Source organism: Bubalus bubalis, chromosome 4 (assembly GCF_019923935.1).
Source record: "Bubalus bubalis isolate 160015118507 breed Murrah chromosome 4, NDDB_SH_1, whole genome shotgun sequence".
Classification (NCBI taxonomy): domain Eukaryota; kingdom Metazoa; phylum Chordata; class Mammalia; order Artiodactyla; family Bovidae; genus Bubalus; species Bubalus bubalis.
The window spans coordinates 3,599,347-3,614,023 of record NC_059160.1 but is presented as its reverse complement, the minus strand read 5'-3'; the positions used below and the strand labels follow the sequence as shown (position 1 = coordinate 3,614,023).

The 14,677-nt window shown below is 60.4% G+C and overlaps 1 protein-coding gene across 9 annotated transcripts in view; it reads left to right on the top strand.

Moving 5' to 3' along the window:
• The window catches only part of LOC102401424 (translation initiation factor IF-2), a 38,475-nt gene that overhangs the window by 10,854 nt on the left and 12,944 nt on the right, over positions 1 to 14,677 (top strand). For 8 of the 9 annotated variants that reach the window (XM_025282682.3, XM_025282681.3, XR_003108573.3 and 5 more), the window contains exon 2: positions 11,304 to 11,465. The exons of the other annotated variant lie outside the window; for it this stretch is intronic. In XM_025282682.3, the coding sequence (XP_025138467.3) occupies positions 11,304 to 11,465 (162 nt within the window). The remainder of the gene's footprint in view (positions 1 to 11,303; positions 11,466 to 14,677) is intronic. 9 annotated transcript variants of the gene reach the window in all.

The window sequence follows — 14,677 nt, the reverse complement described above, 5'->3', positions numbered from 1 at the left end:
CTGGAGGGTTACTGGAGAGGAAGGTTGATCATTTTTAAAGAATTTATACTTTTAATAGCTGCCCATTCCTCATTTTAAAAAAATTTTATATGATAAAATTATAATTTTCTTGTAATTAAATGTAGATGAATAGGCCTTTAATTCTAAATCCTAGAGTGATAGTCAGATTTCCTGAGCATTAACTCATCTTCTTTTTGGACAAGGTAGTGCAAGTACCATAAAATCAATTAATTTTCATAAATGAGCATTTTCATTCTAAATTGGTATTTTCCACCGAGATTATGTTCATCTAATGGTTTTAATGTATATGAATAACACATTTTCCAGCCTACACCTTGTATAGTTGGGATAGTAATATGTGATCAGTTATCATCTTCATTTTTTAATTTGGGGAATAACACTGTACCTCTCCCAAATCAGTAAATTTCCACAGAATCTTTTTTGTTGTTGTTGTTTTAATCAGGCGAAAATATCAGCATTCTCCATGGCACCCAGTACTTCTCAGCAGTATTTTTTTTTTTAAGAAAGTACCGCACATAGCAGTTTTCACATCATCGCTTCTATATAAATTCCACTATAGACTGAAATTATACATTCTCACAGCACAGATGGGCTGGTCTGTCATTATGACTGCCGGGTCCTTGTTGGAACACACAGCATATTTCAATTGTGGAGTCGACAATTTCGAAGAACTGAGGTCAAAATAAACAAGTTGCCTTTGTACATGAAAGCAGTCTTATTAAATGATCTTCTGATCCCCTGAAACATTTGGTAGCAGAACAACCATCATCTTATTAAAATTTAATTTAAAATTTGCTCTTCATCTGCACCTTTTTAAGACTCCAAATACCCTATGTCAAAGGACCTCAGATGTTTTAATTACCAGTTGTTATCTTTTGCATCATGAACAGCCTAACAGTAATTTATATTAAAAATTATGGGCTTTGGGACTTTTGATTTTAACATCTTTATAATTTCTCTATAAAAAAATTAAACCTTTCGCTGTTCTATGTAGGCATTCATAAAAATTATTTTGAGAAGCTTCTGAAAAACCAGATGATAACTATTTCACGTGGTCTAAAGATACATCTAAATCCAAGCTTAAAAAAAATTCAACAGGTAAACTACAAAGAGTAGCTATAAACTTAAAAAAAAATTATCTAACCAAGATAAAGTGCAGAATTTATTGGTCCATATCAACACACGTGAGGGCAGAGCGGTTTTACAGCCATGATAATTTGCAAATGATGATAACTGTTTATTTTGTGAATTTGCTCGCATTATGATGTAATCGGTTCTGAGGGCTCTTTTCCCCCAGCTCCTCCTTATCTTTAAATGTTTGCTTCTGCGCGTCTGAATTCCAGACTCGGGCGCTGCAGCCTTGGAGGCTCTTCCTGGCCGAGAGCAGCTTGCCCAAGTGCGTGCCGTGCTTGGTGAGATCCGGGTGCTCCCTCTGCCGTGTCCCGAACGCTCCTGACGCCGTTCCGTGGGTCAGCAGAAGGGCTTTGTTGTGGCTTGTTTGTTTCAAGGAACGTACCTGTTGGTGGAGATGTGGGGGAATAATAGGAAAAGTGAGATGTTGATGACATTTACCAGAGTGGGTTGGGAGCTGCTTTCTGCAGCAGCTGCGCTCTCGGGGTCATTTTTTTAACCACTTTGTCCTTTCCCATGTTGGTCTTTGCAGAGGGCATCAGAACTGGGTTTAGCATCAGCCGCCATGGATGTGGCGCTGGTCTGGGGCTCTCAAAGATGAGGCCCAACGAGACATCCCGATACCAGGGTCAGAGCCTCAGAGGGATGGCGTCAGAGCATGGACGGTGGTGATAGGCATGGTCGCCATGACGATGCTCCGCCGCGTGCTCCACGCCAGGCTTCTTCCCGTCTGGAAGAGGAGGGTGGCGGAGACTATGAGCTCCGGAACTCATGGCCAGGGTTCAAGTTGAGTCCTTTTGATTTTCTGGCTCTGCTGATCAAGGTCAAGGGTGAGTTATTTCCCCTTTTTGTGGCCTCAGTTTCCTCATCTGTAAAATGGGGCAGTAAGTGTCCCTGCCTCACAGTAATACAGATACAGCACTTGCCTCAACACTTTTCACAGAGAGCACCCCATACATCCTGTTCCTCCTTGGTTTGTTTCTGAGTCTCAGAAGTGCCTGCACAGTGGGGTCATTTCTGCAGGGGATGAGCCTTAGAGGTTCAGCCGGATAATGTGCGTTGGGGTGGATGTAAACACAGGCCTGCAGGCCTCCAAAGCCCGCGTGCCTTCTGCGTTAAGTGATGGTGTGAACATATGTGTGTACGCGGCGGCCCGTGTGGCCGCCGTCACCCCTTGGCCTGTGTGTGCGTGCCTCGGTGGTGCTGTAACGTGTGTGCGTACGCAGGGGGGTCCCGGTCTCTGGGCCACCCCGGAAGACGCCTGGCTGGGCGCTCGCTGCCCAGTGGGTGGGCTGTTCTCCTGGTGCTGGGTGGACAGGCCCCAGGTGCCGGGCACTAGTGAGTGAAGGAAGGCCCGTGGCTGCGCTCTGGGCCCGGGTCAGGCACCCACAGTCTCCTCGCAGCTGCAGGCCGTTCCGGACGCCGGCCATTTGCAGGCCCGGAGGACTGGCATTGGGCCTCCAGCCCAGGAGAGGAAATGGCGGCGGGGCAGGCCCAGGACGGGGCCCGGGAAGGCATGTGAGGGCGGGAGCGGCCGGGTGGCCCGGGGGGCACGCGTCCTCCAGCCAGCCCCCTCCTCCCGGAAGCGGGTGGCAGGGTCGGCCTTCTGTGCAGGTCTGCGTGTGTGTGCGTGTGTTCCTGTGTGTGCACACACCTGTGTGCTAGGCTCTGGGCCCTGAGCGCACACTCGGGAGCCCAGGCGAACCATTTCCCCACCAGGAACACAGCGGGGACTGGGGGCAGGATCTGATGAGATACTGTGAACCCCCAGCCTGCCTTCAAGCAGAAAAGGCCTCAATAAGAATGGTTCTCGCGGCCGGGCCTCCATTCTCTCATCTCTGAAGTGGGGGAGACAGCGTCGGCCTGGGGGCGTGGTCAGAGGCAGCAAGTGGGGGTCTTGCCTGGAAGCTGCGGCCAGCCTGCTTTATCCCAGGCTGCGGCCTCGCGGGAGGAGCGTGGGGCCTGGCTGCTCGGGGAGCCACCTGCCCCTCTCAGCCTCAGTTTCCCCACCCGGAGGCAGAGGGTAAGTCCTACCTACAGGCTTCTTGTGGAAGCAGGCCATGTCACCTGCCGTGAATGGGAGCAGGTTTTGGGGAGGCTCGCCTCTGGTCCCTGTGACTCTCTGGGGCCTTGAAGGGAGCTGGGAGTGGGGGGACTCTGGGGGTCCGGCTGCTGCAGGTCCGTCCTGTGCGTGCGCACAGGAACCTCTGGCCCAGTTTGCTGGGCGCTGGCCCTGCCTGGGGATTCCTGCGGTGGGTGTGCCCGCGCTTCCGGCTGCTGTGGGTGGAGGGATCCCGGAGGCGGGCGGACAGTTCCCGCCACTCCCGCCCACCCGAGCCTCCTGGGCGTGCTGATTCCTTGAACTCGAGGGGACGAGGAGTCGCACCTGGGCCCACCATGCCGGGTCCAGGCAGCAGCGCCCCCGACGTGGCGCCAGAGGCCTCCAGCGGCTGTGGGGGGTGCTCGGCGGTGTGGACAGGGTGCCCTCAGCCGGCGCCTTTGTTGCTGTGAACACGCACTCGTAAGTCGCCCCGCACCAGCCCTTGGGAGACTCTCGGCCCTGATGGGTGGACGGATGCGTGAGCTTTGAGGGTCTCTGCTCTGGTCCTGGTATTCCTGCCCGGCCTGTGACCAGTGCCCAGGGGAGGCCCAGCAAAGCAGCCTCTGGGTAGTGGCTCCCGGCCCTGGCAGTCTGGCCCGCCACCATGGCCCACCGCCTCGGCCGTGCCACGAAGGTCAGGTACATCCAGCTGCCGGGGAGGGTGAGCGAGGCAGGCTGGGGCAGGACCCGTGGAGGCGGGGACTCGAGTGGCAGAGATTCTCTGCCTTGAGGGTCGGGGTCCACCCTTGTCTCCCCGACATGAGAGGCCAGCACATGTCTGAGTTGGCAAATAAGAGTGAGCTCCCTAGGGTTGGGGGAGCTGACCTTCATGGACCTACTGAGTGCCAGGCCCAAGGTCAAGTCCTTGTTTATTTTTTTAAAAAAAAAATTTCAGTATTTTTTTGGCCACACCGCCCAGCTTACGGGATCTTAGTTTCCCAACTAGGGATTGAACCCATGTCCCCCGCCGTGGGGTACGGAGTCCTAACCACTGGACCACCAGGGAACTCCCTAGGGCCGAGGACTTTAATCCGTTCTTCTAAACATCTATTTTTAAATGGAATCTGTTCGATTTCATCTTGTTTCAACATCTGATCAGAGCCAGCAGGGGCTAGTGCTGTTCTGGTGGCAGGAGAGGGCACAGCCAGGATGCCCCCCTCCCTGCCCTCGTGGAAGGCGGCTGTTAACAGTTCTCTGAGAAAACTTGAGGCTCACCGAGGCCAAGGAACATGCCCAGAGTCACACGGCTAGCAGGCAACAGAGCCTGCCCTCAAACCCAGGTCCCTGAGTGCGGGACCCAGCGTCGCCCCTGGCCGGCTGGGGACAGCCAGGCACGGGGTCCCCTTCATGGGTGCCGACCTCGGGGGGCTCTCCCCGGACGCCGGTCACCAGGAGGTCCTGTCCCCTGGCCTGCCCCAGGGAGAGTCGGGGTTTGCCTCCGTTTTTCCCCTCCTGGGGACCATACGATGGTGGCGAATCTGGGAGCCCTGGGCCTGTCTCTGCCTGAGCTGCCATTTCTCTAGGATCTCAGGCCCACGGGTTGGACTGACGCCACCCCCGAGCGCCCGGCTGGATGAGGCTCCAGGCCTCTGTCGTTTGCTGGCCCGGCGTGGACGACGCCCGGCGTGTCAGCGAGGGGTGGGAGGAAGGGAGCCATGGTCACCCTTTGTCTCGGTGTCCCCCCAGCCCAGAGCGGGAAAGAGTGAGGCTGTAGGCCGAGGTGATCGAGACTTTAACACTCAGACAACTGCAAGTCGAACCTTTGGGAGATGCTGTAAAACCCCCAAACAGGCAAGACCATTTTGCAGGTTCCAGCATTCTCAAGATGGTCCTTTTTGCTCTGTGCCAAGCCCAGATCCTTCCATCATACCAGGAGCCGGCGGTGTAGACCAGGAGCCTGGGGTTTTTCTCCGTGGGTTTGTTGCGGGCACCGCTGGACGTGTGAGGGACCCTGAGTCTCTCCCGTGGAGACGCGCCCACCTGATCTTGGGGTTCCCAGGTTGGTCAGTAGCAGGGTGTCACTGGCACAGCTGGGGCCTGCATGCCCCACGGCTTGCCCTGGGTCCCAGTGTGAAGGGCTCTTGCTGGTGAGCGCCGAGTGCGGGGGCGGGGGGATGAGCTCAGGGAAACCATCTCTCTGCAAGTGAACAGGGGCTCCGTCTGGTGTCAGAGACCCTGCTACTCAGTCCCCGTCCGAGTGGCCACCTCCCCAGTGGTCTGCCAGTGACCCCGCGGCTTCCTTGTGTCCCTGGGCGGCTCAGCACCCACTTGATTCTCCAGGGCACCCAGCAGAGCAGTCAGGGGGCCAGCTCAGGGCTCAGGAAGGGGACTGGAGGCACTGTCCAGGGACCAGGTGGAGCAGGCCTTGTGGAGCACCCACTCACTGGCTGGGGGGCTAGAGCCACGACTGGAGGTTCTGTCCCCAGCTCCTATGTCTCCCGTGTCCCAGCAAGCACTGGCGCCCTCCGCGAGGCCCGGGCTGAGATGGTGCAGGAGGGGGCTGGGCCCAGCCAGGCGGAGAGCAGAAACTTAGGCTGGAGTGGCCAGTGCGAGCGCCCCGGGGTGGGGGGAATCTGGGTGGCCTCCTGGAGGTGGCAGACCCGCGGCCTCGGGCTTGTGCGCGAGTCCGGCTCGGGCCTGCCACGTCCCAGGGCCCTGCCGCCCAGCGCCGCCCCTCCCGCCGCCCCGCGCCAGCCCTGCACAGGCCACATCTGCTGCGGCAAGCCTGCCAGGACTCCACCTCCCGGCTCCGTCCCCATGGAAACCGGGGGGCGGGGGTCCTGCTGCCTTTGGCCCTCGGACTGGTTTCCATTAGAGCCAGCCTGCTTTCCTCGGGGCTCCCCTTCACCCCGGCAGGGGCTTCTTCCCACACTTACCAGTGCTGGCCTCTCCTGTGCCAAGAGGCCCAGTGGCCCGGGCCTGCCCGTCCAGGCGGGCATCCCTCCTCGGGGTGAGTGCCCGGAGCCCTGCCCAGGGCTGCGGCGGCTCTTGTCCTAACAGGCTCAGACCCCCTACCTCTCCCACGGGGCCAGCAGCTGCCGGGGCTCAGACTCTGGACCTGAGTCGGGTACCCTGGGTTCCCGCCCCAGCTGTGCCAGGGAGTCACCGGGGGACCTCGAAGGGGCCCCTTTCCCCCTCTGGGCCTCAGTTTGCCCCTCTGTGAAATGACAGGGGTGAACTGTTCCTCCAGTTCCTTGTGATGCCAAAAAGGAAAGAGAAAGAATGAGAAAATGAAGCTGCAGCAAGGCCAGCGTTTCTGGAGTCTGTTCTGGGATTTTTGTTTGTTTTCAAAGAGGGATTTCATTTATTATTATTTTTTTTTTAAAAGAAAAGAGCCATGGAATTTGACCAGAGATCAAATTTGAGAGACCGAGAGCCAGCCGGAGCCCACAGACCCATGACAGGGAGGCCCAGCTGGGCTGCGGGCGGCCAGAGGCCTGTGCAGCTGTGCCCGCTAGGCTCCTCCTGGCACCTGCCTGGTGCCCAGCAGCCTGGCTGTGAACGCAGTGAGCAGAGGCATGCACCGTGCCCCCGGTGGAATCCAGAGGGCTCTGGAAAACTACCCGAGAGGTTTCCGGAGGTCAGAAATGTGGGCAGAAAATGCGTTCCAGCTTTATAAAGAAACCCAGCCGGCTCTTCCTCCAGGGAGCCCGGTGAGGGGCCCGGGAGAGCGGTGATGCTTGGGTACCTGAGAAGAGCTCGCCCAGGGCTGTTCCGTGGCTGCTGCCCCAGGCCCTGCCTGGTGCCCTGGTGGAGGCCCTGGCCTCCTCACCTCCTCCTCTCACAGGAGACCATGGGTGATGTCTTGGGGACATTTCTGCCCACCCTGCCCAATGGGTGCTTTGGCTCCTCCCATGAGACCCCTCGGCGCCCACTCGCTTCTTGTGACATGTCACAGGTGCCTCAGGGGCTGGCCCCTGCTTGGTCCCGCTCACTGCTCTACGGGGGACACTTTTCGGCTCATGATGGGGAGCAGAGCCTTGAGGGCTGCAGGGAGCGGTTTCTGGGTGGTCTGAGCAGACTGCTTTGCCCCCTGGGCCTCTGTGTCCCCATCTGTAAAATGGACAGATTTTCAATAGGTTTCCCATATTTTTTCTTACATTTGCTTCTTTTTTTTATCCCCCTTCTCTACTTCTCAAGGATAGTGTTAAAACAATTAATACATATTTAAGTTACTTAGGGGTCGGGCTTCCCTGCTGGCTCAGTGGTGAAGAATCCACCTGCAACGCAGGAGACACAGGTTCGATCCCTGGGTCGGAAAGATGCCCTGGTGAAGGGAATGGCAACCCAAGTATTCTTGCCTGGAGAATTCCATGGACAGGGGAGCCCGGCGGGCTACGGTCGATAGGGTCACAGAGTCGGACACGACTGAGCGACTGAACACACAAAACAGCCACGTGCTGGGGTCGTGTGGAAATTCGGTGAGAATCGGGGTCAGGGCTGGATGCGCACAGGAGGTGGCATCAGAACAGCATGCACCCCACACCCTCGCCAAGAACGAGCAGGCTGTTACAGACCCATGGAGGGGCTGACCCTCCCCTGGCGCAGCTCCACAGAGAGTGGGGACAGCCCGACCTCCTCGAGGTCACCTGGAACCCGCTGCCAGAACCTGTTGCCCGCACATCGGTGTTTCCTCGTCGTCGTCTGAGCCGAGGGACCGTGGAAGCCCCTGCCCGAGGCTGCCTGGGTTTGCCGACAGATCGTGGCGACGGGAGCAGCAACCCATGGGCCCCGGGGACGCAGTCGCTGCAGCTTAAGGGGAGGGGGTAGCGCCTTCGGTTTTCTGTCCAGGGCAGGAATGGAGCTTTAGTTTGAGCAAAGATGGCACCCCAGTAGCCCCTGCCTCTTGGCACCCCAGCCCGCCCTCGCCAGTAAAGTAGGCCGAGGGTGAGAGCTTGGAGGAGCAGCCTGCTGCCCGGGGTAAGGTTGATTTAGACTCACACAGGGAGCCGGGGATGATGGAGGAAATGAAGGGAATTTCCCCAGGGAAGTGGGAGGAAAAGAAAGAGAGCCTAAGTACCCAGATAATTATAAAGCCTGGCGCGGTGATTCACGGCGGGCGGCGGGCTCCCCTGGCTGGCCGCACTGCCGCCTCCCGTCTCAGCACCCCCCGAGCCTGGAGACCCCCAGACGCCACCAAGCACCCATGCTCGAAGCCCCTCTGTGTGCCAGGCCCTGATAACGGTTATCGGGGAGACCTCACGGAACCCTGATGTGCCACCAGCCAGAGAACTGAGTTCTGGAGGCTGAGCCCTCATTGCAGAGCTAGATGGTGGCACCCGAGCTAGACCAGCCAGTGTCCTAGACCTCAGAGCCGACCCTCTGCCCACAGCTGCGTTTGGGGCCTGGGAGGGGGACAGCCAAGACCACAGTGTCGGGCAGAAGAAAGAAGGTGCATTTCCTGGCGTGGATCTGGGACTGCTCTAGATCTAGATGAGAGACGCCGGGCTGCCTGGACGGGGCGCCATGTTGGGTCTGACCTTGGGTGGCTTCCATGGGGACTTTCCTCTGCTGTGACCACACCCGTCTCCTCTCCCTCCTAAAATTCCTGGGGGGTGTCCCTGCAGCTGCTGCCCTGCCCCGTCATCCTCAACTCCCCTTCCCACCACACCCAGACTGCCCTTCCAGCTCTGCTGGCGTCCAGCATTTCCCAGACACCCTCCTCCCTGCCGCAAGACGGCGTCCATTGTCTTGCCCACCCAGGAGCAGGCCGTCTCAGCGCGGGCCTCTGCCCCAGTGCCCATCCCGCAGGCTTGTGTCCAGCTCCTGGCTGCAGTCCAGTGTCCCGTTCGTGGGACTCGAGAGGCCCCCAGCAACCTGTTCTGCCCCCTCCACGGCGCCATCCCCCACCTCTCCAGACTGGGGTGCAGAATCGCCTCCTCCTGGAAGCCCTCCCTGCTCTCCACATGCCCACCGCCCACAGACGCCTTGCCCTGGGAGACTGGGCACTTCGGGAAGGACGGGCCAAAATCACCAGCCTGGCACAGAGCAGGCTCTTGGGGAACGTTTCATGAATGAATGAAATGGAATCCAGAGACCAAAACGGAAGAAGAGAAGGCCGAGTGCCGACTGCCCAGGCTCTGCACCGGGTGCAAGCCAGCAGCTGACCGTGGCGGCCGGGCGGCCAGGCTCCTGGAGAGACGATGGCGGCCGGGCGTCCAGGCTCCTGGAGAGACGATGGCGGCCGGGCGGCCAGGCTCCTGGAGAGACGATGGCGGCCGGGCGTCCAGGCTCCTGGAAAAACGAGAGAGTTTCTTTCTTTTTCCGCCTCCACCAGCCACATTCCCTTTTAGGATGAATCTGGGACCCGTGGAGCCACACCTCGTCACAAACGGTGCAGTGATGCCCGAGGAACAGCCTGAGAGTGCGGACGGCGGGGGATGCCAGGCTGCGGGAGGACCACGTGGCCTCCAGGGGTCCCGGCCAGGAAGAACGGCGAGTCCAGCTGCCCGCGGGCTCCGTGAGGCCCATTCCTCACCCATCACTGGGCATAAGAGCCAGGATCCGTCAGTCCGTTGGGTGTCATGGGCGGGGGGCCCTCCGTACATTCTAAGTGAGATATTTCTGACTCACAGATCTACCCGCTCCTGCCCCCACACTGTCACAGCTTCCAGGGTCCCCTCCAGGGGGTGATGACAAGGTGCAGGACCCTCTGGCCTCCCCTCTCCCTGCAGCGCTGGTTCCTGACAGGTCAGCCCTGGGCTTGCCGCTCCTGGGGGGAACGTGCCACGGCCCGTCATTACCACTGTTCACCTCCATGAGTTGTCGTGAACGCGGGTGTCAGTGCCTGGCACCCTTCTAGGGCATCTTTGACCCACTGTACACCTCCATGAGTCGTCGTGAATGCGGGTGTCAGTGCCCGGCACCCTTCTGGGGCATCTTTGTCCAGCTGCGGAGGGTCTGGGGCAGCTTCCATTTGGGCCATTTAAAGGTGTGCCTTGGGGGGGCTTCCCTGGTGGTCCAGGGCTTAAGACTCCGTGCTCCCGTGCAAGAGGTGCGGGTTTGATCCCTGGTCAGGGAACCAGATCCCCACGTGCTGCACAGCTCAGCCAAATAAATACAAAATAAAATATATTTTAAAAAGGAAATTAAAAATAAAAGCGCGCCTTGGGGAGACACTGCCCAGCGGCCTCCCGGCTCTGTTGGCGGCCTGCGGCGAGGTCGTGGGCCGGTCCCTGCCCCGCGGTGGGCCTGCTTCTCCCCGATGCCCCGTCGTTTTGACCTGCACCTGTGACATCGGGTGGGGCTCTGGAAGGTTCTGAGGGGCCAGATGTGGGGTAGCTACCTCAGACATGTGAGAGTGCCCTGGGCTTTGAGCTGGGACCCCACTTCTAGGGGTCTCCCCGGTGGAGCAAGGAAAGGTTTATGCATAAAGATAAGAGGTACCCATCTTCACGTCTCTTACAAAGGTGAGAAACGGGCCCAGCCGTCCTCCTGGGCTTGGCTGTGTGGGTTGAGCAGCCGTGACGAGGTCACGGGGGACAGGCTCCATGGCCTGTTGCGGGGACCACCAGGGTTTTATGGCCACATGCATGTGCCTCAGAATGGCTGCGGGTCCTCGGGTGGGCGAGGCCTGCCGTGGCTGGGTTCACGGAGGATGCAAAATGCTCGCTGCCTCTTTCTCCTTTGTTTCCCAGAATCATGTTTCGTGAGCATCTATTCCTTTTGTAACTGAAGGAAAAATTCTTTTAAATTACAAAATTAACCACCGGAGTGAAACTGACCCGCCGAGATTCTCCCTGTGTGTTCTCCCTCAAAGGAAAATGTTCCCCGGGGCACCGGTGGTCACGGTGGGGGCAGCACCGTCGTCCCGGCGCCTCCTGTCCATTTAAAAGGAGCGGAGGCAACTTGCCGGGAGGGAATGCTCTGACATGGGGTGCACCCCCGCCGCCACCAAGGTGGCAGGGCCGTGGCTCCTAGCAGAGCCCATCCTGACGCCTGAACGTGTGTTCATGGTGTTCTGAGTCTGAAACCTGGAAGGAATCTCTAGGACGTGCAGGACTGTGCTTTGCTGTCTCGCTAGAACCGGGCTCTTACTCTGCTGTTCCAGGTACCATCAAGATGCGAGCTTGGGAGAGGCTGGCCTCCCCCCCGGACCAACTCGGTGACGCGTCTGCTGTCGCCGGCAGCCTTCGGTGCGGATCCACTGTGTGCCTGCCAGGCTCTCGGGAACTCCACATTCGTTTGCTCAGACAGACATCAGCTTTGGACGGTAGGTGTAAATGGCTGCTTCTGAAGATACAGAAAGGAGGCCTCAAGAGGCCAGGCTTCACAGCCCAGAAGGTTCTCTGCGGCCCTGATTGGCTCTAGAGCCTCGGCTTCTCCCCCAGACGGGCACCTCTGCCCTCAGATGCTGTGTCTTAGAAGCCTGCGCTCACTGGCACCCTGCCCACACTGCCTGCCCTGGGAGCCGTCAGCCCCCCGAGGCCCTCCTGGAGCTGTCTTGGCCACAGTGGGGCGGCAGGGTGGGGCACACACCCCCGGTCTGTGCGTCTGGGAGCCCCCCTGCTGGGGCTGGTGCTGGAGGACGTGGCCCGCAGGCTCGCCTGCCGACTTCTGACCCCTCCCGCCGTGTCTCAGGCCCCTCCGAGGGCTTGAGTCCTGGCACAGCGCCACCCAGGGTGCCAGGGGCACCTCCGCCCCACGGTTCGATAGCACTCAGCATTTCCAGGAAGGACGTTCTCCCACACGTGCCCTCTGAGGGGGTCAGGTGGGATGCTGCAGGCGCGCGTGCACGAGCCCGGGCTGAGCCCCCCGGGGGTGCTGTGTGCCGTGGGTCTGGGCCCTCAGTTTGGCCGACGGGGGAGTTCCTGCTGGCGGCTCAGAGCCTCCCGCTCCGGGGCCTGCCCACAGCTCTGTCCACTCAGGCCCAGCCCTGGCGGGTCGGCCAGCTGTCAGACGAGAGGCTGCAGGCACCAGAGTGGCCGTCTGTGGCCTGGAAATCATATGGAGGGTCAGCAGTGGGCGCCGCCGTCCGCTGAGCCCCACAGTGGGCGAGCACACTCTGTGCACAGTCTCTAGTCTCCGGGTAAATCCTAGGAGGGGAGCACCGCATCGCTGCCCCTTTGTCACAGACGAGGAGATGGAGGCCCGGGGAGGCGGAGGGGCCTGTCCAGGGTGACAAGGACAGAGCTGAGATGGAGGCCCGTGGCCCCGGCCCCCTGTGGATGGACGCAGGAGTGTGCCAGTATCCAGGGATACTTGGGGGCTGGGGTGGGGCGGGGTGAGCCTCCCGGCACCCCGCTGGGCCTTGTACTGGTTCCAGCAGGCTCCGCCGGCCTCCGTGGGCCAGGAGCTTCCAGAGGACAAAACTGCCTCTGGACGGAGGACCTACCCTCCAAGTGACCCCTCCATGGGGCAGGGGCTCCGAGTGCCACCGGCCCCTGTGGGATTCCGGGGCTGAGAGGGGAGCCCGACTGTGAGCCCGCCTGGGGTTTGGGACTTTTCCTCCTGCCGTCCGTCATGTCACAGCCCTACACGGGGGACAGGCTGTCCCATATCACGGGGGAGGAAGCTGGGCCAGAGAGGGCAGTCCTGTGCCTGGAGCCACACAGCGTGAGGAGGCAGTGGGTCTGACTGACTCTCCTGCCTTCCCAGTCCCCGCACAAAATAGGGGCTTCTGTCCCCAGGGGGCCTCAGCTTGTGGTTCACTCGTGACCCCGAAACAGGCTGAGGCCCCTGGCCACCCTTCTAGCTCAGCATGTGGGCTGGCCCATCAGGAGAGGCTTGGGCCCTCCCCAGGGCCACTCTGCACTCCCAGGACAGCCTTAAAGGCTCCGAGGGCAGTGACATGCCGTGGGTGTAACCCGGGAACACGGGACTGGGAGCAGCAGAGGCTGAGGATTGCAGCCTGAGGGAGGTGGCGCTGCCTGGCACCTCTGTGTGCAGAGCGCCAGACCGGGGAGCCCGGCGGTCAGCCAGCCTGGTGGTTCCATGGGCGATGCTGGGTGGGTGGGTGAAATGATTCGGGGTGCCGAGTGCCCAGAGGCAGGACTGCCTGTAAATGCCGCTGTGAAGGGCCGCCCTGGCGCCAGGACAGTCCGGCGGGTGGCTGTCCCTGTGAGGTTTCTGACCATGGCCACGTGCGTCTCCTGCGCCGCTCAGCCATCCAGCCAGGGTCCCCGGGCCTGCGGCGCGAGCTCCCTTGCCCTCGGGTGGAAACGGCAGCCCCAGGTGTGCTGACCGGGTGTGGGTGGCCGGCACCCGCCTCTGGCTGGTTCTCCCCTGCTGAAGGTGGCCTTGTGCCGTTTCACTTCCCGGCTCCTGTGCCCTGAAGTCCAACTTCTGATTCCAGCATCCACAGAGGAATACTGACCTGGGCTGTTTGCAAAAAGCGGGGTCTCAGCCGCTGGGCCGTGGGCATTCAGCGTGGCCCACGGTGGAGCCCTCTGGACGCCGGCCGGGCCACACTTGCTGTCCAGAGAGGAGACTGGGTGTGTTGCAGTCAGCTCCCCGAGCCAGTGGAGGGTCCTAGACCTGTGGGGGCCCGGAGCTGCTGCCCCGTCGCTCCAGGGAGGGCGTTGGAGTCCCCCCAGCCCAGGGGCCACACAGGAGGGGCCGTCAGATGGACTTCCTCATCGGGCCGTGGGGGTTCGTTCAGCCCACCCTGCTGGGGGGCGGGTGGGGAGGGCCGTCCCTTCTGGAGGCGGGGGTAGGTGCTCCCCGCTCCCATAAACAGGACAGTGGGGATGGCCCTGCTGGTCCAGTGGCTCAGACTCTGTGCTCCCAGTGTGGGGCCGGGGTTTGATCCCTGGTCAGGGAACCAGATCCTGCGTGGCCGCTGCTAAAGACCCCACGAGCTGCAGCAAAGGTGGCAGACCCCGTGTGCCACACCCTGGCCCAGCCACACATGTTGAAACCCACAGGACAGTGGTGGGCTTGAGGCCAGTGGCCCGTGCAGGCGGCAGCAGCCAGGCCTGGGCTGACCGCCCAGCCCCACGCTTCTCTCGGAATCCGCTCAGGGCTCCGGGGTGCAGACCTCGTCGCCCCATCTGACAGTCGGGGAGAGGGGGCCCGTGAGAGCCTGGGCAGCGAGTGTGCGGGAGGCAGGACGAGAACCAGTGCTGCTCGATGCAGGGTCCTGTGCCCACGTCATGTATAGGGTCCTGTGCCCACGTCATGTATAGGTTGCAGGCGGTGGGCTCCCAGGGCCCCATCTCTGTCTCCAGAGAGGAGGTGACCTCGGCACATTGTCTGAGGTGTCGTAAGGCCCGGGCACATCCTGGGGAAGCCGCCACCAGGTCCCCTGTGGACCCTGAGGGCCTTACGCGTCCCACGCACGTCCCGCGAAAGTCAGAGTCAGAGGCACGGCTGCAGAGGCGCGCTGAGCTGCCCCGTGCCTCGTGCCCACACGGCTCCCACCTGTCCACAGGGAGCACGGCCCCGGCCCTCAGGTGACGGGCGCCCCCGAGAGGACTGGGTCTG